The sequence below is a fragment of the Leptodactylus fuscus genome, chromosome 4 (genome assembly GCF_031893055.1).
Source record: "Leptodactylus fuscus isolate aLepFus1 chromosome 4, aLepFus1.hap2, whole genome shotgun sequence".
NCBI classification, from domain to species: domain Eukaryota; kingdom Metazoa; phylum Chordata; class Amphibia; order Anura; family Leptodactylidae; genus Leptodactylus; species Leptodactylus fuscus.
The window spans coordinates 18,613,023-18,637,638 of record NC_134268.1 but is presented as its reverse complement, the minus strand read 5'-3'; the positions used below and the strand labels follow the sequence as shown (position 1 = coordinate 18,637,638).

At 43.8% G+C, this 24,616-nt stretch overlaps 1 protein-coding gene across 1 annotated transcript; it reads left to right on the top strand.

Annotated features, from left to right (window-relative positions):
- The first annotated feature begins 15,541 nt into the window (after positions 1-15,541).
- TRIB1 (tribbles pseudokinase 1) lies at positions 15,542-23,108 on the top strand. Its single transcript, XM_075270103.1, has 3 exons — positions 15,542-16,099; positions 18,415-18,707; positions 21,136-23,108. Exons 1-3 carry the CDS (start codon positions 15,797-15,799, stop codon positions 21,602-21,604), a joined length of 1,065 nt encoding a protein of 354 aa, XP_075126204.1. The 5' UTR covers positions 15,542-15,796; the 3' UTR covers positions 21,605-23,108.
- Positions 23,109-24,616: the final 1,508 nt, after the last annotated feature.

The following is a 24,616-nucleotide window of genomic DNA, read 5'->3' as shown; positions in this document are numbered from 1 at the left end:
GTGGGAGAATCGTACAGAAACCAGCAGCGGTTCCAGGAATACCAGAAGTCACCATCACCTTGTGCTAAAGCTGGGTCTGAACCCTCTCAAGGTGGCAGCCAGCAGTCCCATGTAAAACCAGTTCTGCAGCCAGCAAGTTTCCCTTTTAAGGAAGGGAATTTGTACGGGAAAGCGACCAGTGTTCAGCAACAGCAAAAACCTGCAGCAATTCTCAGCAAGGCACCACAAGTCCCAGCAACCAGCACTTTGCAACCAGGTCATGGACCCCTGCCTAATGGTAATGAAGTAGCAGCTGTGCAGACACCACAAGTCCCAGGAGACAAGTCATTGCAGCAGGACTATGGACTCTTACCTGAAGGTACTGGGGGAGTAACATATTTGGGGTTACAGGTTGTGGACTCTGTTGTGCAGGACTCTGTTGCCGCTGACTGTAGTGGTAATATGGACTCTGCTATGCAGGACTCTGCTGCCGCTGACTATAATACTAATATGGACTCTGCTGTGCAGGACTCTGCTGCCGCTGATTGTCTGACTAATGTGCCTGATATTATGGATATTCCTGTATGTGATAACGGCCCAGCAGGGGAAGGTGTTTCTGGGGGGGATCCTTCACGATCTATGGCGTCAGACCCCTCTGCAGTCCAGTCTCTGGAGTCTGGTGATATTGCAGACATAGAGGTTGATGGTGGGGCGGACACAGGACAGTCCAGTGTGCAGGACTTTCCCCCTCTGGATACTCGCACAGTAGCAGAACCACATGGTACAGGTGCTCAGCAGCCCACACAGCGCCCACAAACACGCCAAGATGGCGGATCCGGCCGTACCTCCTCAGGGAATGCCTGGAGCCGCGGTGCTCCATCTTTTGCATCAAACTCCAATTATACAGGCCAGGCTTTCAGGAGGAGGAATGTAGTCAGGTTTAGGCACGGAGGTGCCAAGGAGGATCTGCCGGATAGGAGGTTTGTGGTCCGAGAGCTCCTATGTACCCAGATGGGCTTTGTGCCGACTGATATCCTGGCCGTCATAAACCTTCCTGACCGCCAGGGGTACGATGTTAGTTTTAAGCTGATGTCTGATCTGGACCGGTTCTGGGCCAATCTCACCAGGTTGAGAGATACGGAAGGTTGGGATAAGTTCAGTTTCATCCCCATCTCTAGGCCAGATACAGCCTCTGTCACAATTGTATTTTGGAATGAAGCCGTTCCCCCTCAGGATATTGTCATCTGGCTCAGGAGGCATTGTGACCTCATGTCCGATCTTAGTAAGAACAGGGATGAAGACGGGGTCTGGACCGGTGGGTGGAGGGTCCTGGTGAAGTTGCGTCAGCAGAATAACATAACCCAACATCTGCCCAATTTGTTCTTTATAGGCCGAGAAAAAGGGATCTGCTTCTATGCGGGTCAGCCTCGCCGGTGCTTCAAGTGTGGGAAGGCCGGCCATGTGGCCAGTGTATGCTCCATGGTAAAGTGTAGCCTATGTAATGAAATGGGCCACGTGAGTGCCACATGCCAAAGCATTAGGTGTAACCTGTGCGGTAGGATCGGTCACCCCCACAGAGATTGTCCTGATGCCTGGCATAACATCTGTAAGGATAGCCCTGATGAGGACTTGCTGGCAGCGGCTGATGACATACAGGAGGAGGAGGAGGCGCTATTGTCAGGGTTAGTAGTCACGGAGGCGGAGCCTCAACCACATACAGGTGATACCACCCAAGACCAGGCCGAGTCAGGTCCCATTGAGACGACCATGGAGGTTGTCGAGCAGGTTGTACAACCCTCAGTGGTCGTCTCTTCTCCTGCCCGATCATCCAACAATAATAAAAGGAGGAAGAAGGATAAAGCCAGCCGTAAGCCTGAGGGTGAGTGGACCACGGTAGAAAAGCCCACAAAGATGAGAGTAAGTAGTGCAGGCGAGGTCACTGCAACGGGGAATAGATTTAGTGTCCTATCAGAGTCAGACGGAGAAGCAGAACTAGACAGAGAACTCTCACGAATGATGGCGGAGTATGAGGATGAACCAGAGGGCGATCCTCCCAATAAGAGGAGACCCCACCGAGATGAGGGGCAGTCCGAATCAGACATGGAAACAGCTGGTCACCAGGACACCTCTGACTCTGACCTATGACAATGGGACCCATCTCTCTGTTTCTCATATTCCTAGTTGTTCTGATGGCAGGTTTCTATCTTAAAGTTATCTCTAGTAATGTGAATAGCATCCGAGCAAGGAGGACAAGACACGCAGTGTATGAACATCTGAGATATCTTGATGCCGATGTCTATTTCTTACAAGAAACCCGTTTAAATACTTTAGGACTAATACGAGAAGCAGAGAGAGAATGGAAATCTGGCCCGTCCTTCTGGTCTCTGGCTGTGGAACCTTATGCCGGGGTTTCTATACTGTTTAACACCCCTGATGTCACCATACACAGATTCACTGAGGTTCTGATGGGGAGGTGCCTGGTTTTAGAAGTTACCATCCGAGGCAGAAGGCTCCGACTCATTAATATCTATGGTCCACCGCAGTCGGTGATGGAAAGGGCACGTCTGTTTGATGAAGTCAAGCAGTACTTGTTTACATCTGTTCCGGTAGTCATGGCAGGGGACTTCAATGCCACCATGTCATCCAGTGACAGACCTACTGGTCGGCCTCTCACCAGGGACTGCAAGGTCTTAAGCAGAATTATTTCACAGGCTGGTCTGTCTGATGTGTTTACTGAGGGTGGTAGGAAACCAAAATTCACTTACTCCTGCGCTGGTAGATGCAGTCGGATAGACTTAGCTCTGGTCAGTCCCGCTGAGCATGTTAGTGAGAAAAGTGAAAAGACAGTCCCTTATTCTGACCATCTGGCTTTGTATTTTTGCTTGGGCTCCACAAAACGCCCTGATATTGGGAGAGGCCTATGGAAGCTCAATTCCAGCCTCTTGGACGATGACTGTGTCCGGAGTTGTGTCCACTCTCTATTTCAGAACCAGCTTGAGAGAGTGGTGTTTTATGATAACATGGCAGACTGGTGGGAGGATGTCAAGGAGGAGATCAGATCCCTCTTAAGGAGACTGTCAGTTAAGAAGGGGAAGAGTAAATATAGCCAGTATCTCAGGCTGCGGAAAGAATTAGAGTCACTCTATTCGGCGGGCGGGGATAACCAACAGAAGATTGACCGGCTGAAATCTGAGATCAGTCAGTATCAGTACCGCAGGTATACATCCCTGGTTCTTGAACAGGATTATGGGTCCTTAGGGGCTCCGGATCCTTTTGAGAATTGCAGGGAGCGGGTGGCAAATAAATCGGTCACAGGTCTCACTGACTCCCAGGGTGTGTTACAGGAGTCTCGGGAGGGTATCCTGGGGGTGGTGAGAACTTACTATGCTGACTTGTTTCAGAAGAAGGTTTTGGATAGAGAGAAGGTGGCTCAATTCTTGGAGGCAACTCCAGGTCCTGATACTAATGATTTGGACTTTTCTCCTTTGACAGCAGAGTTAACAGTGGAAGAGGTGAAAGAGGCCATAGATAAGTTACATCTGAAGAAGGCACCAGGTCCAGATGGGATTACAGCTGAGTTCTATAAGAAATTCCGAGACCTCTTGGCACCAATTCTCGTGGATGTATACAAAACTAGTCTAGAAAACCACCTGATGCCTCCATCCATGAGAGTGTCCTCCCTGATCCTGCTGTCTAAAGGTAAAGAGCCTAGTGACATCAAGAACTGGAGGCCGATTGCCCTCTTGAATGTCGATAGGAAGATTCTTGCAAAAATTCTGTTCTCTAGATTAGTTTGTTTGTCCCCGGCACTGTTGGCAGGCTCACAGTTTGGCACAGTTAAAGGGCGGAACATCTCTGGAGCAGTTATCTCGATAAGGGAGATGTTTGAGAGATGTAAAGCTCTGAGGTGTGGGAGATATGTTGTGAGTCTGGACCAGGCTAAGGCCTTTGACAGAGTAGACCATGAGTATCTATGGGCGACTTTGACAAAGTACGGTATTCCGGGACAATTTGTGGATTGGCTGAGAACTTTGTACCGTGAGGCGGAGAGCTTTCCTCTGATTAATGGTTGGCAGGGTGATGCTTTCAGGGTTGAGGCAGGGGTGAGACAAGGTTGCCCACTGAGTCCATTACTGTATGTGTTTGCCATAGACCCGTTTCTTAGGTCACTGCAGGAGTGTGATTTTCAGGGGGCGCCGGTCCCCCACTGCTTGCCCCTGAGAGTTGTTGCCTACGCGGATGATGTGACTGTGGTGATATCTGAGCCTCGTGAGGTGGAGATGTTGTCTGCAGCCATCAGAAGTTACTCAGAGGCCTCCGGGTCTCTTGTCAACCTTGAGAAGAGTCAAGCTCTCTGGACGGGTCATACTGGTCCTACATTTGATCTGCCGCAGTTTGCCCAGGCCTCCTCCTATATTAAGATCCTTGGGGTGAAATTCGGGAGGGATGATAATTGCAGACTAAATTGGGAAGAAAAGTTGGAATCCGGAAATGCAAAGGTTCAGCGATGGAAGAACTGGAGGCTGACCTATAGAGAAAGGGTTAAAATGTTGAAGACTTACCTGGTCCCTGTCTTCTTGTACGTCTCTGTTGTCTTTCCTTTGCCAGAATCTTTCTCCGCTAGGCTCTTTAGCCTGTTCTTCCAACTTTTGTGGGGGAACAGGTTGAACCCAGTAAAAAGAGGGATAACCTACCTACAGAGGAGAGAGGGTGGGCTGGATATGTTAAATCCAAGGGTGTTTTTTGACTCCATGTTTCTAAAAGTAAATTTTGGTTGCCTGGACTCAGATAACAGCTCCCTGTGGGTAAATAGTATCAGGGACTGGATATTGCCTTTTGCAGAATCCTGGGTGCGAGGCGGCAGCCTTAAGAGGGGTCGATCGACTCGTGACTACCTCCCCCAGTATCTGGACTATGGCATAAGGTGCCTAAAAAAATGGGGTATTGAAAAGACCTATCTGGTGAGTAAGACCAGGAGAGATCTATACACCAGGGTATGTAAGACCTTCTATTGTCTCCAGCCGGCATTGAGGGACTGTACATCTACAACCCTGCAGGATAGTCTGAGGCTCCTCACTGGTCTGAGGCTCCCTGCAAAGTTCTTTGACATTGCCTGGCTATCTCTGCATGGGAAACTTTTTGTAAGAGGCAACCTAAAACATCTCAGTGTGACAGATCGGGCATGTCCATTGGGTTGCCAGCAGGAGGAGACCATGGCACATTTTATATCAGAGTGCGGGGGAGGGCGAAAGATCTGGCAGGAAATATCCCGGAGGCTGAAAATTCCCCGATTACAATCACTCAAATACCCCGAAATCATATATGGCATCCCAACTAATATAGGTGACATTAACCGGGAGACCCTGTATATTATTATTACTGTCATCAAATATTATCACTGGCATACAAGGACCCAGGTGTCCCTACACAGAGAGCCCTTCCGTCATATGACCGCTGTCACATATATCATGTCTGAACTGAGGTGGATAAAGTCTCTGGAGGTCAGAAAAAAGTCTGATAATGTAAAATTGTGGAGAAATGTATATATCGATTGCTGAATATTCTGATAACACTGCAAATAAGTCTGTTCATTTATTTATGGATTTATTTATTTTTCCCCCCTCTTTATCCTGCCAGCAATGGACTCTTAAGTTAAAGTGATTCTCATTTTTGTTATCTGACAGACATGTCTGATTTATGTTATATTATTATTATTATTATTATTAATTAGTTATTAATTCTGCTGGAATGTAATGTATTTTTGTTTTGTTTTTACTAATAAAAATTACCTCCTATGTACAAGAATATAACTACTATAATACTGCTCCTATGTACAAGAATATAACTACTATAATACTACCTCCTATGTACAAGAATATAACTACTATAATACTGCTCCTATGTACAAGAATATAACTACTATAATACTACTCCTATGTACAAGAATATAACTACTATAATACTACTCCTATGTACAAGAATATAACTACTATAATACTGCTCCTATGTGCAAGAATATAACTACTATAATACTGCTCCTATGTACGAGAATATAATTACTATAATACTGCTCCTATGTACAAGAATATAACTACTATAATACTGCTCTTATGTACAAGAATATAACTACTATAATACTGCTCCTATGTACAAGAATATAACTACTATAATACTGATCATATCTTCACAAGGGATACAGCCATGATAAGTGTTTGACATTTTTGGAAACGTTGTCCTTTTATGACCGGGATTATATGAATAATGTCTTCTTTATGATACTGGATGATCACACCCTGGATACACAGGGTGAGCACATAGCTTCAGGCAGGGGTGGAGGCCGGTACTAAAAACTAGAGAGAAGACCCTAAAGTGATCAGTGAGTCATGTTTTTGTCATGGGATGGGTGTATAAACCACTGACCTTTACTGCGCTGATAAGTATAAAGGGTCTAATGTACATGACACATGTACCTGACATACAGGATTGTCATACTGATAGTGCCCTGAGATCTGAGATATATAGAAATAGCAGAGTCATCCTAAACTTCTGCAATTGGTTACACTGCGGCGGCGTGATATCACAGAAGACAACAATAAAAGGTCGATGAAAAAACATTTTTCAATGACATCTAGTAGTGTAGGCTACCTGTATACATCTGTATGTTCTAAAGTGTATCTGCAGGTAACAAAAATGCAACAACCCAAAAAATTCTCACTCTGTCATATCAACACTGGACTGGACATGATAGTAATTACATTATTGTACATAGGAGGTAGTATTATAGTAGTTATATTCTTGTACATAGGAGTAGTATTATAGTAGTTATATTCTTGTACATAGGAGGTAGTATTATAGTAGTTATATTCTTGTACATAGGAGTAGTATTATAGTACTTATATTCTTGTACATAGGAGCAGTATTATAGTAGTTATATTCTTGTACATAGGAGGTAGTATTATAGTAGTTATATTCTTGTACATAGGAGTAGTATTATAGTAGTTATATTCTTGTACATAGGAGGCAGTATTATAGTAGTTATATTCTTGTACATAGGAGCAGTATTATAGTAGTTATATTCTTGTACATAGGAGGTAGTATTATAGTAGTTATATTCTTGTACATAGCAGTAGTATTATAGTAGTTATATTCTTGTACATAGGAGTAGTATTATAGTAGTTATATTCTTGTACATAGGAGGTAGTATTATAGTAGTTATATTCTTGTACATAGTAGTATTATAGTAGTTATATTCTTGTACATAGGAGGTAGTATTATAGTAGTTATATTCTTGTACATAGGAGTAGTATTATAGTAGTTATATTCTTGTACATAGGAGGCAGTATTATAGTAGTTATATTCTTGTACATATGAGCAGTATTATAGTAGTTATATTCTTGTACATAGGAGCAGTATTATAGTAGTTATATTCTTGTACATAGGAGGTAGTATTATAGTAGTTATATTCTTGTACATAGCAGTAGTATTATAGTAGTTATATTCTTGTACATAGCAGTAGTATTATAGTAGTTATATTCTTGTACATAGGAGTAGTATTATAGTAGTTATATTCTTGTACATAGGAGCAGTATTATAGTAGTTATATTCTTGTACATAGGAGCAGTATTATAGTAGTTATATTCTTGTACATAGGAGGCAGTATTATAGTAGTTATATTCTTGTACATAGGAGTAGTATTATAGTAGTTATATTCTTGTACATAGGAGCAGTATTATAGTAGTTATATTCTTGTACATAGGAGTAGTATTATAGTAGTTATATTCTTGTACATAGGAGTAGTATTATAGTAGTTATATTCTTGTACATAGCAGTAGTATTATAGTAGTTATATTCTTGTACATAGGAGTAGTATTATAGTAGTTATATTCTTGTACATAGGAGCAGTATTATAGTAGTTATATTCTTGTACATAGGAGGTAGTATTATAGTAGTTATATTCTTGTACATAGAGGTAGTATTATAGTAGTTATATTCTTGTACATAGGAGTAGTATTATAGTAGTTATATTCTTGTACATAGGAGTAGTATTATAGTAGTTATATTCTTGTACATAGGAGCAGTATTATAGTAGTTATATTCTTGTACATAGGAGCAGTATTATAGTAGTTATATTCTTGTACATAGGAGCAGTATTATAGTAGTTATATTCTTGTACATAGGAGCAGTATTATAGTAGTTATATTCTTGTACATAGGAGTAGTATTATAGTAGTTATATTCTTGTACATAGGAGTAGTATTATAGTAGTTATATTCTTGTACATAGGAGTAGTATTATAGTAGTTATATTCTTGTACATAGGAGGGTAGTATTATAGTAGTTATATTCTTGTACATAGGAGGGTAGTATTATAGTAGTTATATTCTTGTACATAGGAGGGTAGTATTATAGTAGTTATATTCTTGTACATAGGAGCAGTATTATAGTAGTTATATTCTTGTACATAGGAGGTAGTATTATAGTTGTTATATTCTTGTACATAGGAGTAGTATTATAGTAGTTATATTCTTGTACATAGGAGCAGTATTATAGTAGTTATATTCTTGTACATAGGAGGGTAGTATTATAGTAGTTATATTCTTGTACATAGGAGGGTAGTATTATAGTAGTTATATTCTTGTACATAGGAGGGTAGTATTATAGTAGTTATATTCTTGTACATAGGAGGGTAGTATTATAGTAGTTATATTCTTGTACATAGGAGCAGTATTATAGTAGTTATATTCTTGTACATAGGAGCAGTATTATAGTAGTTATATTCTTGTACATAGGAGCAGTATTATAGTAGTTATATTCTTGTACATAGGAGCAGTATTATAGTAGTTATATTCTTGTACATAGGAGTAGTATTATAGTAGTTATATTCTTGTACATAGGAGCAGTATTATAGTAGTTATATTCTTGTATATAGGAGCAGTATTATAGTAGTAATATTCTTGTACATAGGAGCAGTATTATATTCTTGATACTATATAGCAGAGTCCTGATCTTGTTATTTGCATTTTATATTTGTGCACTAATTATCATTCTTATATTTTTATGTGATTTTAGTATCTCATTCTAATTCTTTGTGCCCTTCGCCTTGTGCTGAGATGAAATCCATATCTTTATTGTCAGTGAGAAATTTCTGTGTATTATTGCACGGTGCTAAAAATGTTGCGTGCAAAGTCAAATTTCCTGGAAAACCTTATTGTGCCTGCAGCAAAAAAAAAAAAAGAATAAACAAAACATTCAGATTTCAGCCTCAGAGGCGGTATTTGTCATGTGCACGGTTAACCCTTTCATTGCATTCCCTGAAGAGGTTAATTTATCCAGGGCCTGCGTTGCATTATCTCACCCGGGACCCCTTATAGGAGCCAGGAAAGTGATGCAATATCTCTCTGTAATACAGAGTGAGGCATGTAATTGTCTGTGGATAATAGTGGCCGGCCGGAGTGATGTCACTCAGCTCGCACAATGTGTACGGTCACACCACCTTCTTCTTGACAAATAGTATATTATTTGCTTTATTACTAATGTGCTAGTAAATCTTCTGCTGCCTGAGGAGGACGCGGCAACCTTGACTCACGAGAGTTGGTAAAGTTCTAGAAGACTCCAAAAACGTTGCAGTACCCAAAATGAATTTGGATTTATTTATTCCAGCACCGCAGTAAGGCCGAGCGCACATCTGTGCATGGGAATCTGACGTTCAGGTCCGCCGGGTATCTACAATGGAAAGTCGCAATGCTAAAATAGTGGTGACCCCACCATGGTCGCCAAGTGTTGATGTGACAGCAGAAAGCAAGTATGGAGCGGCTTCCACATGGTATAACGCCCCCTTTCCTGGCTCCCACATGGTATAATGCCCCCTTTATGTTCATCCACATGGTATAACGCCCCCTCCACATGGTATAATGCCCCCTTTACTGGCTCCCATATGGTATAACGCCCCTTTTACTGGCTCCCACATAACATAACACCACCTTTATTGATTCCCACATGCTATAACTTGCCCATTACCAGCTCCCACATGGTATAACGCCCCCTCCACGTGTTATAACCCCCTCCACATGGTATAACCCCCTCCACGTGGTATAACACCCTCCACGTGGTATGGCGCCCCCTCCACATGGTTTAACTCCTCGTTTACCAGCCCCCACATGGTATAATGCCCCTTTTACCAACGCCCACACGGTACAACACCCCTTTACCGGCTTTCACGTGATATGATGCCTCCTTTACCAGCCCCCACACAGTGTAACACCCCTTTGCTGGCCACATCCCAGTAAGACCCCCTTACATAACCCCCAATCCACTATATAGCCTCTTTATTAGCTCCCCATACATTTGGCTCCCCATACTGCTTTATTGGCCCCATGTATTAAGTTTCCCCCATAGCTAGCTTAGGCCACTACCAATGGATCCCGGGCAGCCCCCTGCTGCTTTTTTACTCCCCAATCCCCTCTCCGCTTCCCCTCCGTCCTCCAGGTGGTCCCGTGCTCCACGCCGACTATCCTATATAATACATAACCATATAGATGACATTATGTATAACTACACTGACATGAAAGCCGTATTGCTCTATATAACATGACACGTCGCTGCGGTATTTTTTATACCGTATGACTCAGTACACATCTTGACAATTTCAACACCAGAAATAGATTATCTCTTAGTGTTCGGCGCGATGTTCTGCAGATTTCTATGAAAATCCCGTTTTATATTTTACCAGAAAGCAGATTCCGCCTGCGGATAATTCTCTCTCCTTTGACACATGACTTGTGAGTTCAGATACGGTATAAGAGCTGCCATGGGATGAGTCACCGAGCACAAGAGCCGCATGTGGCTCCCACAATGCAGCGCTCTATAGCTGAAGGCATGTATGGAACAGCAGAGTAATTATGTGTACACGGCCCGCTCCAGCGCCACTGAAGGCCGGATGACATTTACAGATAATTTTACCTTTGTGAATAATGTGAATGCGTTTACATCACTCATTGATAGCCTGAGATGTGTGGGCAACAATACCTGTGTGCGCAATGTGCGTCTATTGTCGACCTGATCCCGGATTGTTGTGGATGTGAACAACCCAAGGCCCACGCCAGCCCAAAATAACTCCAGCGGGGGAAGGGGGTTCAAATCCATTGCATCTCATCCTAGCCTAGTTACATAGTATCGCCATATTCCGTATTATATTCATTCTCGATTTCTGATGCAACCACTTCCATGTCCAATGGGGCGATCACCCATCCTGCCGTCCTGGGGTGATTGTCGTATCATTTAGCATTGATAACCACATTATCCTCCTCTTTTCTCCATTTGTTTTGCCCATGTCAGTCTTTACTGTCGTTCTGGCATTCTATTCATGCACCAGGTGGCGCAGGATGAATAGTGTAAAAGCATTGTAGCTTTACGTCAGGTTCTTCTAACTTTTTGCAGACAGATCCCCTTCATTTAGCACAATACAAGTGTTTACTGGTGAGGTCAGCAACCCTCAGCACTCCAGATGTTGTGGGACTAACACTCCCAGCATGCACCCTTACTCAGCTGTACTTGGAACTCCCATAGGATTGAATGGGGCATGCTGGGAGTTGTAGTTTGACAGCAGCTGGAGTGACAATTGCTGCTGACCCCTGGTTTACTGTTGGCATCGGCACTGCAGCATTGTCCATTCAGCCATTCCAAAGATATAAGCCCTTACAAATTATGGGCTACTAGACAAGTTGGAGGTGACACTGCACGGACACGCCTATGTATGTAAATCATCTATCATCTGTCACCCTGAACATTTGGGTGTTTTGTTCATCCAAATCCATTCAGCTATTCCAAAGATATAAGCCCTGATAGTGTTAATGCAGTTTAGGGACTAATAGCCAAGTGGGTGGTAACACTGTGGTTCTCTAGGGGAGGAGACTATTTGTGCTGTATGTTATACAGTGTTACCGCCCACTTGGCTAGACAGTTTCTATCTACGCTAAAAGGGCTTATATCTTTGGAATAGCTGAACGGATTTGGATAAAGAAACCAACAAAACACTCAGGGTGACTGTGTCGATCAGAGGATGGCTGTCATTGGGCTTTCAGACCTGATGCTGGTCTTCTTTAAATTAGCACTCCGCCCACTTTGGGGGGTTATAAGCCTTTTATGGAAGGGGGCTGTTCCAGAATATTTCAAAATATTAGGGACTGTCCTGGCCAATTGGAGTTGGTATTATTACATCACCCTTTCCTATAGGGCTGCTCATAAATCTGTACAGACCCAGAGTAATAGTCCAGTGTGAACAATCCTCTGTGAGCTCCACAGACTGATACGTTTTATCTGCATTGTTACATTGTATCTATCAGCTCATAGAGGACTAGACTGGATACAATTGTAACAACCCCCCAGCTGTGATAGTTTCAGCCTCTGGATGTTCCCATTCACTGTCACTGATAGCAAACAATCTTGAGGAACTAAAACAAGCAGCTCATAAGAAAGTTGCAGAATGTTTTACTATCTGGTTATTGAGATTCATGGACTTCCCCTATAGAGGGTGAGACAAGGGCAGGGCGGAGGCGGTGGACACGACTCCATCTGATTCAATATGACTGCCCTTTATCCACAACTTAAAGGGGTTTTCCGTTTCTCCAGGTGTATTTTCCTCTGATGACCCATACACAGGAGAAGTCTTCAGTATTTGATCGGTGGAGATCTGACCCCGACCTGGACCCCGCACAGATTAGCTGATCAGGCCACTTGTGGGTGCTGAAGGATATAGAGATGGACAGAGCCATAAGCCATTATTCAGATTGTAGGTGCAGGCTGACAGCCCCCTCCTCTGTATAGTGGCGGCACCAGGTACTGCAGCTTTGTTCTTCCTCCACAGGATCATATTGGGGTCACATCCTCTAATATCAGACGTGTCACCTTATATCAAGCTGTCAGGTAACTGCTGGTAGTCAGAAATAGAAGCTGACTACAGAACACAGCGTTACAGTGTGTGGGTGAGGTGTAATCTCCGGCTCAAAGACATTTCTATAATTCTATATATATGTGAGGGAACATTATGTATTTACTGCGGCGAGAAACATCAGGACGGTAACAAGTGCAAGAAATAACATCATTATAAGACTGCAAGGAGGAGAGATAGATGGAGAGATAGATAGATAGATAGATAGATAGATAGATAGATAGATAGATAATAGATAGATAGATAGATAGGAGATAGATAGATAATAGATAGATAGATAGATAGAGAGATAGATAGATAGATAGATAGATAGATAGGAGATAGATAGATAGATAGATAGATAGGAGATGGATAGATAGATAGAGAGATAGATAGATAGATAGATAGATAGATAGATAGATAGATAGGAGATAGATAGATAGATAGATAGATAGATAATAGATAGAGAGATAGAGAGATAGATAGATAGATAGATAGATAGATAGATAGATAGATAGATAGGAGATAGATAATAGATAGATAGATAATAGATAGATAGATAGATAGATAGATAGATAGATAATAGATAACCCATCATATCTGATCACTATGTAATAATATTATACAGTATTGGAGACATAAGAGGATTCTCCACATGAGATCAGTAAATGAATTATCTATTTCCAGAAGGAACTTTCCGTGGCCTGCTGGAATATTCTGGGTTACGTCTTTGGTTCTGCCGCTGTTTGCCGGAGTCTCAGGTTTCAGTTTAATTTCCAATAATTACAGTAATGAGCTCCTTGGCTTTGTCTTGGTCGTGCAGTTTCCTCTTCCGCAGCTCCTTGTATATAGATGGAGCAGGATGCGAGGTAATTGAGGTTTGCAGCAGGCCCGGAGCCTGGATGTCATCTGTCTGTAATGTCGGCGGTGCGAGGTCTACAGGCCTGATGCGCTGCTGGTCAATGTACCGAGAGCGACGTCAGTGTAACGGAACCCCCTATACATGTCATCTATAGGTAACAGATACACTAAATGTTGAGGAATGCTGTAAAAACTTTGTGTTACTTCTGTCAATTTATTTTCTTTTGTGATAAGTCATAATAGTTACTGTCAAGTGGGAGGGTCAGACTATTTGCTCCCGCCCAGCTGACAGTAGAGAACCTAATTAGCATATTGGGTGCTGAAACTAACAGAAGCGATAGCTCGGGAACGGTGGGGGCTAGAGAAAAAATTCCAACTGTGCCAGAATCAGTGGAGCGGCGACTATGAAAGGATGCAAAGAGGTAAAATTGGTGAAAGGTCCTGCAAGACAATCACAACACAAATCTGATTTCTTAGTTATATAGAGGTAAACATTTTAATTTGGATACAGCTTTGGATGTGACTGGAGTAGACGACATGGAAAGGGGTCGTCTCATCAAAGACCAGACCCTTGGCATGTAAATTGCTGCAGGATGTGTTGGTGCCATATATAAATTTAATAATTCCCTCTGTATATAGAGGGGGGTCCTTGCGGCGGACCCCTCTGTATCATCCTACACCCTAATAGGGCACATCAAGGGCATTGAACCACCTTCAAAGAAAAACCACCCAATAAACTAAAACTTGGCTTCTAACTAACTGTATGTAACATTACAAGGAAATAATGTAACCTTACATAGTGTCACATAACACTTCCTCTACTCCCCCTAGTGGGCAGCAGCTGGAAGTACATGCACAGATGGAGCAGAGTTGCTGGATCGGACTCTGCTAACCTGCAGTCCTATGTAAACTCACAGATATATTATTGCTGAAGCTGAACCCAAGTGCACCCTCAGCTCTGCTACATCTAGGGGTTACATTATAATGCATGCAATTTGCATATTAATTGTTGCAGCTAATAGTTCAATGCAATGTCAAAGTGCACACTCAGCTCTGCTACATCTTTAGATTTCAATAGCTGAGTAGTTGCAGTTATTTTAATGCAATCTGACCCTGCAGTCCACAAAGGGTGCAGCGGAGCTGAGGTTGTCATCCTTATTTTCAGCATGGCATTCTCAGCTCTGCTGCATCTGTGCTCATTTATCATTTCTGCCATTATTTTTATATTTATTACTTATGATTTATATGAAATATTTATATTTAATAATTGACATTTTCTATTGAATCATTTACATTGTTGCAGTTTATATTCTTCTACCATCTAGCCCTGTAGTCCACAGACACACCAGATGGAGCAGAGCTGAGTCTGTCATCCTGCATGCATGAATGAAACCCCAAAGAGCTAAACAGCCTATTCAGCTCTGCTACATCTGCAAATGTAATAGTCCCCAATAGTAAGCAATGGATCTGTGCAGGGCTCTCCAGCTGCTGGGGTGTCTATCAGGGGCTGCATGATGAAAACGAAGGCAACTGAGTCCCAGGCACTGAGCTGCTGCCAGGAGGAATGATGCAACCAGAGGAATGAGCTTGTCCTCCCTGCAGCAGTCTCCTCCTCTTTCCATGACTGTAATGTGATTATGAATGTGTTGCACAAGCCCTGGAGGTGGATCACCACAATACACACACAGTGTGTCAGAGGGGGTGAGTCAGCCAGGAGGAGGGCCCAGTGTGTAGAGGGTGTCAGTCAGCAAGGAGGAGGGCCCAGTGTGTAGAGGGTGTCTGTCAGCAGGAGGAGGGTGGACTAGTCAGTGTGATCCTGTCCTGTTGTACAGCAGATGCAGTCAGGAGCTCACCCAGGCTGCATCTCCCATAAGAAAGACCAAGCCTGAAGCTGCAGGACCCTGGACAAGCACTGAGCCCTGGATGCCTAGCGTGTGCCCTCTGCTGCTCCTCCTGGCCTGGACCTTGCACTCTTGCTGGATGGTTACTACTCCTTCTTCTTAGGACTCTTTGTTCTCCCCTTTGCATCAATCATGATTGCCAACGTGCAGAGGCAGAGCCGGCTAGGGGCCCCCAGACTGGCCACCTGCAGGGCCCATTCCAAAAGACTGGAGGGCGATGAGCCACCTGCAAAGTGCGCCCGTCTGAGTGAGGTTCCTCCAGACAGTGGACTGCTGCCCTCTCCGGGCTCCCCACATCCCCCATCTCTGCACAGCAGTTCTCCCCAGCACCAAGGACCTACCTGTTTAGGAAATTACCTGCTGCTACCTGCTGGAGACCGGGAGAACGTGTCCAGAGCCCTCAACCTGCACACTGGAGAAGAGCTGCAGTGCAAGGTGAGCCCAGGGCACTAGGACTAGGATGTGTGTGGTGTCAGGGGGGCCCTGTATGTGTCGTCTGCAGTCAGGGGAGCCCCAAGGTAGGGGCTATCCCCAGCGTGGTCGGTGCTGAGTCTCATGGGAGCCTCAAGTCTTCGGGTGACCTCAGTGTGTTGTCTACAAAGTCTCATAGGGTTCTCAGAACTTAGTGGGACCTTAGAGAGATGTCTACAGAGAATCATAGGAACCTCAGAACTTGGGGTGACCTTAGTATGGTGTCTTCAGAATTTTATATATTTTATAATTTTATAGGAAGCTCAATGTGATGTCTCATAGGAACCCCATTCTATAATGTCTAAAGTGCCTCATAACAACCTCACAACTTGAGGACACCTTAGTGTGATGTCTACAGAGACCCACGAGAGCACTGAGGTCTCAATATGATCCAACCCTGGGGTATATGGGGTGCTATAGGTCTGAGAGCGATGATCCATGGAAGCCACAAGTCATGGGTGATCTTCAGCCAGGTGTCTCATGGACTTCCAAAGTCAGAGGTTCCCCCGATATTTTATCTGTAGGTTTTCATGGTAGTCCCAAGATGACATCACTCAGTCTGTAGTCTCATGGAAATCCTATTACAAGGGCTGAACTGAATGCGGTATCTGCCTAACCTCAGGGGTGCTCAGGATTCCCATGACGGCCTTAAGGTCTGAGGTGACCTGATTATTTTGTTTTTTGAGTCTTGTTGGAACCCAAGGAAGGAAGAAACTTCAGTATGTTGCCTGCAGAGTCTCATGGGGTAGACAAGGACTCTCCTGGGAAGCTTGAGGAAGTGTTCTGTCTTCAATGTGTTTTCTGCAGTATTCCTAGGGGAACTGAGATGTCTCTTGGGAACCTTGTTCCTTCCAACTGTTTTTGAGGGCACCTTACGGGGGTGACTTGACTTTTGAAAAGGTGTTGACCCTAAATATTAGGAGCCTAAGCTAAGACCTCGCTTTCTTATGGCAAGGATATCAAGTGCTTTCTAGGTTGGACCTTCCTGTCCTGCTTCTATGTAACCAGGCTGTTGTGGTGTCCCCAGGCGAGACCTGAACTCATGACTGTCAGTCTTAGCTTGTTCCATTGTCTGAAGTAGACAGCCAACCTCAATGTCTAGAGTGTTTCTCATCCTGATGGTCCCTGGGGCCACCGCTCTGCTTCCTGCACTGCCTCAGGGGAGCTCAGTTTATGTTCCATGTGCAGTCTCAGGGGACCCCTGTTCTCCACTTCCTGCATTGTCTCGGAACAATCACTTTGGCTAAGTGATTGCTCCTCCAGGGACTCAGGAGAACTTCCTCTTCTTATGAATGCAAGGACTTCTGACTTCCAGTTTCTGGAGATGTTGACCACCTTTGACTATAGCACAACTACCCCTAGCAAGTACTGCTTGATTCTTCGCATGGCCTAGTTTCAGCGTTGGCTGTGTACACAGCGCTGTCACCTCATCTGCCCTCCTTCGGAGAATCCGCGATTCTTCTCCGCACTCGTTGTGAACGTCTTAAAGGGGACCTGTCTTGTTGTTTTTGCAGACGGCATGTTATAGAGCAGGTGGAACTCAGCGGATTGATATATAACTTATTAGGAAAACATTCAGTATAGCATCCAAATTCCTTCTCCATCTGAGTTTAGGAGTCCAGTGGGCGGTCCTACTCTGTGACCCGGTCACTGGACTCCTAAGCCCAGAGCTGGCCGGAAATGAATAAAATGAGAAGTTTTGCTAAATATTTACCCATCAACCTATATATCAATCTCCTCAGCTCCTCCTGCTCTATAACGTGTCAAGGATTGGACACCATGTTTGTCATTGCCTTTAAGGATGCCTGCTTGGATAATCTTAAGACGAAGGCCTCCTTCTGTATATAGAGTCATGCTTGAGCCAAGTCTCAGTGCACTAGGGGATTAATAATTGCTCATGGGGTGCACTTTCCATGTGATATTAACCCCGCGTCCCTCATACATCGGAGCTGACATAGTCACATTCTTCAGCCGCCGTCTCGTTTTGCTGATTTTTAATTGGACTCGACAAGTTACGTCAATGCTGATCTCCTGCGGTAACCTTAATCCTGACTGCCCTCTGCTGCCTCCTCTGAGTGACAGGAGGATGCATGGCGAGCCGGCTTTGTCCAAGAGTGTCATTAGATACGGAAAATATTTTTGCATTTTATTTTTGGTTTGTGGTCAGAATGTACAAGAATAGGATGGAGTAGGATGTTTGTGCACATCTCCTGCAGCCCGGACGTGACATTTGGTGGCACGGCTCTAAATGTTGTCTCTTCTTTCCTTTAATCCCGTAGGTTTTCCCCTTAAAGCACTACCAGAAAAAAATTCAGCCGTACATCCACCTGCCCTGGCACCGAAACATCACCGGCATTGTGGAGATTATCCAAGGCGAGAGCAAGGCCTATGTGTTCTTTGAGAAAGAGTTTGGTGACATGCACTCGTACGTGCGAAGCTGCAAGAGGCTGGGCGAGGAGGAGGCGGCCAAGTTATTCAAGCAGATCATCAGCGCTGTTTCCCACTGCCATCGATCTTCTATCGTCTTAGGAGACCTCAAGCTCAGGAAGTTCGTCTTCTCTGACAAAGAAAGGTGAGACCCTGATTCATAAAATCTCTTATTGCTGAGGCGTGAGGTATAAAGTGCCTCGTTTTGCTATCTAGATATCTCTCTTTTACCCGACCGCTAGTGGCTATCCTATTTTATATGAAAAATTAGAGGTATTATGAAGGCATGAGGCACGAGATGCCTCATTCCTTAATATTATGGCTTTATGTTTGGTAGTGAATAGGTAGTACATTACTTAAAGGGGGCCTTTTACCACCTCCCACTCTTTTCACCCTTCAATAGTCGCCGTTCTGCTGATTCCAGCGCAGTTGAAATTTTTTTTCTAGCCCCTACCATTCAAAAGCAATCCCTTATGTTAGTTTCAGCACAATTGTGCTCTCTATTGCGAAGTGGGCGGTCCCTGTCTGGTTGCTCCAGTCTAGAACAGCCCACCTGACAATAGAGAGCCTAATTAGCATATTGGGTGCTAAAACTAACAGACTGATTGCTTGGGAATGGTAGGGGCTAGAGAAAAAATTCCAACTACGCCGGAATCAGCGGAGCGGCGGCTATTGAAGGATGCTAAGAGTTGGAGTTGGTTGCGGTGGTGAAAGGTCCTCTTTAAATTGGCAGGAATAGTGTTGTGCAGTGGAGCTGAGGATGTTGCTGAGCTTCTTGGTCTTTATTCCCTCCCCCGCCTGCCATATTGCTTCCAAATATTAGTATTTCCATTGGAGTCTGTTTGCTCTCTCTGTTTACACTCGTATTGCTCATAACAAAACCGACACAGGGTAGCAGATAGGAAAACAAGCAGATGTAGGTGTTCACTTCACCATCTCATTTACTTAGACGTAGCTGAGCTGACTTTGTTATTGATCTGAATGCACCATTTTATGCCTTGTGCACATAATGCAGACTGTTTCCCTGCAAGCTCACCTTGAACGGTACCATATGACAAACTCAGCTCTGCTGAATCTTGATCATCTCAGCACTTGCACAGCTATATATGTGCATCATTCTGTAACCTAATTTAGTGATAACAGGTCCCCCACTGTGTGTCGCCGGCCAAACTCTTACTATGTAATGGAACATTTCGCCCTGGCGGCTGGCAGAGGAGATGACCTGATACAGGGGGTGACCGAAGTTTTGTTTTCACAGCATTTAGTCACGGCTGGGGGGGGGGGTAGGCGGCGTACACCTCGTCTCAGTGGACTAAAAATGATATGGTATAGTGAGTGAAGGAGCATTGATTTAATAATAGAGATGTAGCAGAGTTGAGTTTGTTGTCTTGCAACTCCATTACCGGTGGTTTCCTGCAGGTTCTGCTTTGCTACATCGGTGTGCAAGCTTTAGATTGTATGTTTTTGGAGACACTAATGAAGGGGGCAACCATGGGTGCTAGTAAACCCAACATCAACTACCATGGGGTATAACTGGTGTCCCGAGATGGGGTTCTGCACTGGCCCATTGCCTATTTATGGGTGCAAAAAAGCGGTGATATATGGCGGAAAGTATTAAATCCCTGGCCAAAATCCAGCCGGGACAGGAATACATTCTGTGCATGGTGTTCCATTGGGATATTTACCCTCGTCATGTCACTGGTATGTAAACTGATGTTAGGGCCAGGAGAGCCTTGCCAAGACCGAGGGGGAAGGGGGGGCGCTAGAATTTGTGGTCATGGTGGTTTGAGACATTTTCAGTCGGTTTGAGACTTTCTGCCACATGTATTCTTAAATGTCACTACTTATTTGTATCCCGTAGAGAGCGAGGCGGAGCCCGCGGGTCGTTCACCGCTAAAATTTGCAAATTCAAAAATATTCAAAAATAATATCCAATTTTTTGCATTTAGTGTTGACCTCAGGATGTGGTGATGAGAGGGTTAAGCAGTGCTTTGTGGTAGGAATTTTTTGTATATCACTAGCACAGGTGCAAGGTTTTTGGTGTGATACCCATCACTTGCTGCCAGACTGCCGGGGCCTCTTGAGTCATTTTTTCCGTCCTCTCGATCACGGCTACTTTGCATTACAAGAGTTCACGTTGAGGACAGAATGAGGAACACTTTACAGGGTGAAAAAAAATACGGCTCCCTGGTATAAGCCTCGCACCTCGCCGGTCTTTTAAATAACCTCCAAATATGTCGGCCCCGATTAACCAATGCCCTTTTATCTTACGTTACCTGAATTTTTTGGCCTCGGTAGCCTACAGCTACATGACCAGCTTAGCCATGAGATGGTCACATCCCAGAAGAACGTGTTATGTCAGCTGTAGACACAGTTGGAGGACATTCCCTCTCCATGGAAGTCTATGGTCATGGGCGCTTTGCCAAAACAAAAAGTTGAACTGCCTTTCGATAGCTTGTGTGGCCTCCCATTGGGGTGGACATTAGACTTAAGCCTAATTCCTGATGATTGAGTTCATGTAGTCATTTGGTGGAACTCTTCTTGATGTTTTTGCTTATCTTTTTGTCCCGTAGGACTCAACTCAGACTGGAAAGCTTGGAAGACGCTCATATCATCAAAGGAGAAGATGACGCCTTGTCGGACAAACATGGCTGCCCGGCTTATGTGAGTCCGGAGATTCTGAACACCACAGGGACTTATTCCGGGAGATCGGCCGATGTTTGGAGCTTGGGGGTCATGCTCTTTACTCTACTGGTGGGACGTTATCCTTTTCACGATTCAGACCCTAGTTCCCTCTTTTCAAAAATTCGACGTGGACAATTTTGTATACCGGACCATGTGTCTCCGAAAGCTAGGTGCCTTATACGAAGCCTCTTGAGGAAGGAACCTTCTGAAAGACTCACAGCAGATGAGATATTATTACATCCCTGGTTCGAGGCCGCAACGCAACCCAGTTACGCGGACCAGGAATCGAGTAACACTGACCAACTGGTACCAGACGTCCCACAGAACTCTGATGACCTGGAGTCCTTTTTTTGTTAGCTCACCTCAACTTATGGACCACATTAAAGACCATAAACGGGACTTGTCATGAACTTTGAAGCCCTTCAGGGCTTGGACGACCATCTTGTGTGTTACCCATTAGATAAATGCCCTTCTGACTTTGCCAACAATTATCCTATTACAAGAGCTTTTGTCATGGGGACGGTTGGCGCTTCATCTTGTGGGCTATTTTTTAGTAAGGTTTTTGTGAAACTTAGAATGGACCCGTCACCTACTCCATGGAGGCAGCCATTTCGAGGTCAGAACGTTACGTAACGGTGAACCCGTGGATGGTGCAACGGTAACGGTTAAGAAATGGCTTCCTCTCGAAGGTGTAGGTGGTTGACCCTTCTCTACATTTGAACTGGTGGACCTCAGAGTATTCGCTCTTACTCTTGAGAATCATCTGACGTGTTGTAATGGTGTTTCAAAAATTCTAGTGATCTTCAAAGAAAAAAATTTTTGATTTTTTTTTTTTTTTCAAACTGGTGCCAATCACTTCCAGAAATTTTTGTAATTTTTTTTAAAAAAATATAAATATTGTGGGAAATTGGTTTGTTTTTTTGGGTTCCTCGTGATTATTTTGCCCTCTATGATCTCTCTCTGACGGATGAGGAACGGCCCGTGAATATTTTTGAAAAATTTTGATTCATGCGTTATGGTCATAAAATCTTTGTAGAGTGCGACCGATGTCCTGGCGGATGTTCACTAGAGTAAAAAATGGTGAAAATGACACATATACCTCATTGTTTTCGGCCTCGGAGCCACGCATTTCATGACTTCAGTGATGAATAAGTTATAAGTAAGATTTTTTTTTTTGTAAATACGTCGATGGTGACGAAACCTTCTTCTCTATAGACCGGAAGTGGATGCTTTATGGTTCAACTGTATTCACAGTAAAGTTCAGATGTAGCAGAGCCGAATTTGTCATTCAACTTTTTGGGCCTCTTTCATTGGAGATACCGTTGTCCCATGGACAACCACCTACCATCGAGATATCGGTATGGGCCAAAATGACCAACTCAGCTCTGCTACATCTGCTTAACGACATGGGGCGATGTAGCTCAAGTGCTATGTGCTACAACCTATGGGTTCGTCCTGTTGTAAGATGGTGCTCGACAACCTGTCACGGCAGTGAAAGTAAAAAAAAAAAAAAAATTCAAAAATTTTCAAAAATTTGAATTGTAAAATAATTAAAAAAAAAAAAAATCCCAGTAAAAATTAGCAATTGCAATGTGAATAACTGTTGGCAAAAAGCATCTGTCAAAAAAAAAGTTTTGTTTTTTTTAAATCGTGAGTGACCCATAGGGGCGCCCTTGTCCCCTTTTTTTGCACTAACTGCCTCGCGGTTGTTCCTCTCGTATCTGTGATACGCTGTATATGGATGAGACTGTACAGAATGACAGTAAGCGTTCGCTGAAAACACAATTCAAAAAACACTATGTTTGTGTAAATACGTGAAAAAAATTTGTAAAGTTTGTTGTAATAAATATTTTTTTTCTAACTTTGTGGTCTTGGTCGTGGATATTTGTACGTCTTAAGGGACGAAGACTCTTAACGTTAGCGAAGGTCCAGGCCTGGAGCTCGCCTCTTAGGTTGGGTCATCTATTGCGCCGTTTTTGGTGTCCTCTTATATCCACATCTCTAGGAATTTCCAAATTACGGCAGGTTTTATCCTTGGCCATCGTGGACTCTGCATTGTGAGGGCGTGCCTGCTGAGGTCAAGGTCAGTGACCTTAAATGATCCCTGGAGAAATTAAACATGGACGGCAACAATAAAAATCTAGGGCCTTTTCAGGAGCTGCCTGACCCCATCACCCCCTGAAACAAGTGAGACCAAAGGGCCGGGAATCTGGGTACTGTTTTTATGACTTGGGGGCCACATCTTTGCGCAGGTTCTCACCACCCATGGAGTAGGGAGATAAGACCAACCTGGTATGGGCCCCCTCTCTCTCCAGGGGCCCCAGCGTGGTCACATGGCCTTTCTTTCTGGCCTTCCTTCATCTAGGATGATATCTTTGTGGTCACATGACCGACCATCCTCCCACCCACAAATACATCCATCTTCTTAGATACAGTGTATCTAAGTTGTTAGATACAACATCACTATGTTCACTGTAACACCAATGAATATCATTATCGATGTTTTCAAGGGACACCGTGTTATTGAGGCTGGTGTATCTAAGGCTATCATGTGTGATACTGATGTATCTAAGTCTGTTATGAGTGATACTGCTTGGTGTTGCTCGTGTATCTAAGTCAATCATGTAAGATCCTGACTCATAATAGTGGTGTATCTAAGTCTACCATGTTGGATGCTGGCGTATCTAAGTCTTCCAAGTGTGATACTCGTTGCTGAGCTAGTATATCTTTGTCTACACTACATGATGCCGTCTGCTCAGGCAGATTACCTTATGCTACTATGTAAGATATACTGTCTACTGAGCTGAGATACCATATCTAAGCCTATTATGTGCTGAGCCACTGTATCTAAGCCGACCATATGTGCTACTATATGCTGAGCCACTGTATCTAAGCCGACCATGTATGATACTATGTGCTGAGCCACTGTATCTAAGCCGACCATGTGTGATACTATGTGCTGAGCCACTGTATCTAAGCCTACCATGTGTGATACAATGTGCTGAGTCACTGTATCTAAGCCAACCATGTGTGATACTATATGCTGAGCCTGTGTATGTACGATCATGTCTGAGCTCCTGTATCGAAGCCTGTGCTGTGTGATACTGTCTATGGCGGTATGCCAGGTGTATATTCACTGTCTGGCGGTTACTTGGATTTCAGTATTGGACATGAAGAGCTACAAATGATTAAAAAGGAAATTGTCTGATTCTTGTAAAATTTCCCTCCGTCGCCCGACTCGCCCACCCGGCTGTGAACACTGAATGACACACGGCCTCAGCCTACGACACCACAAATGTGGAGGATCAGTAATGTCGCTGTGCTCATATATCTGTATAGTACAGAGCGGTCATATATACATGTAGTACA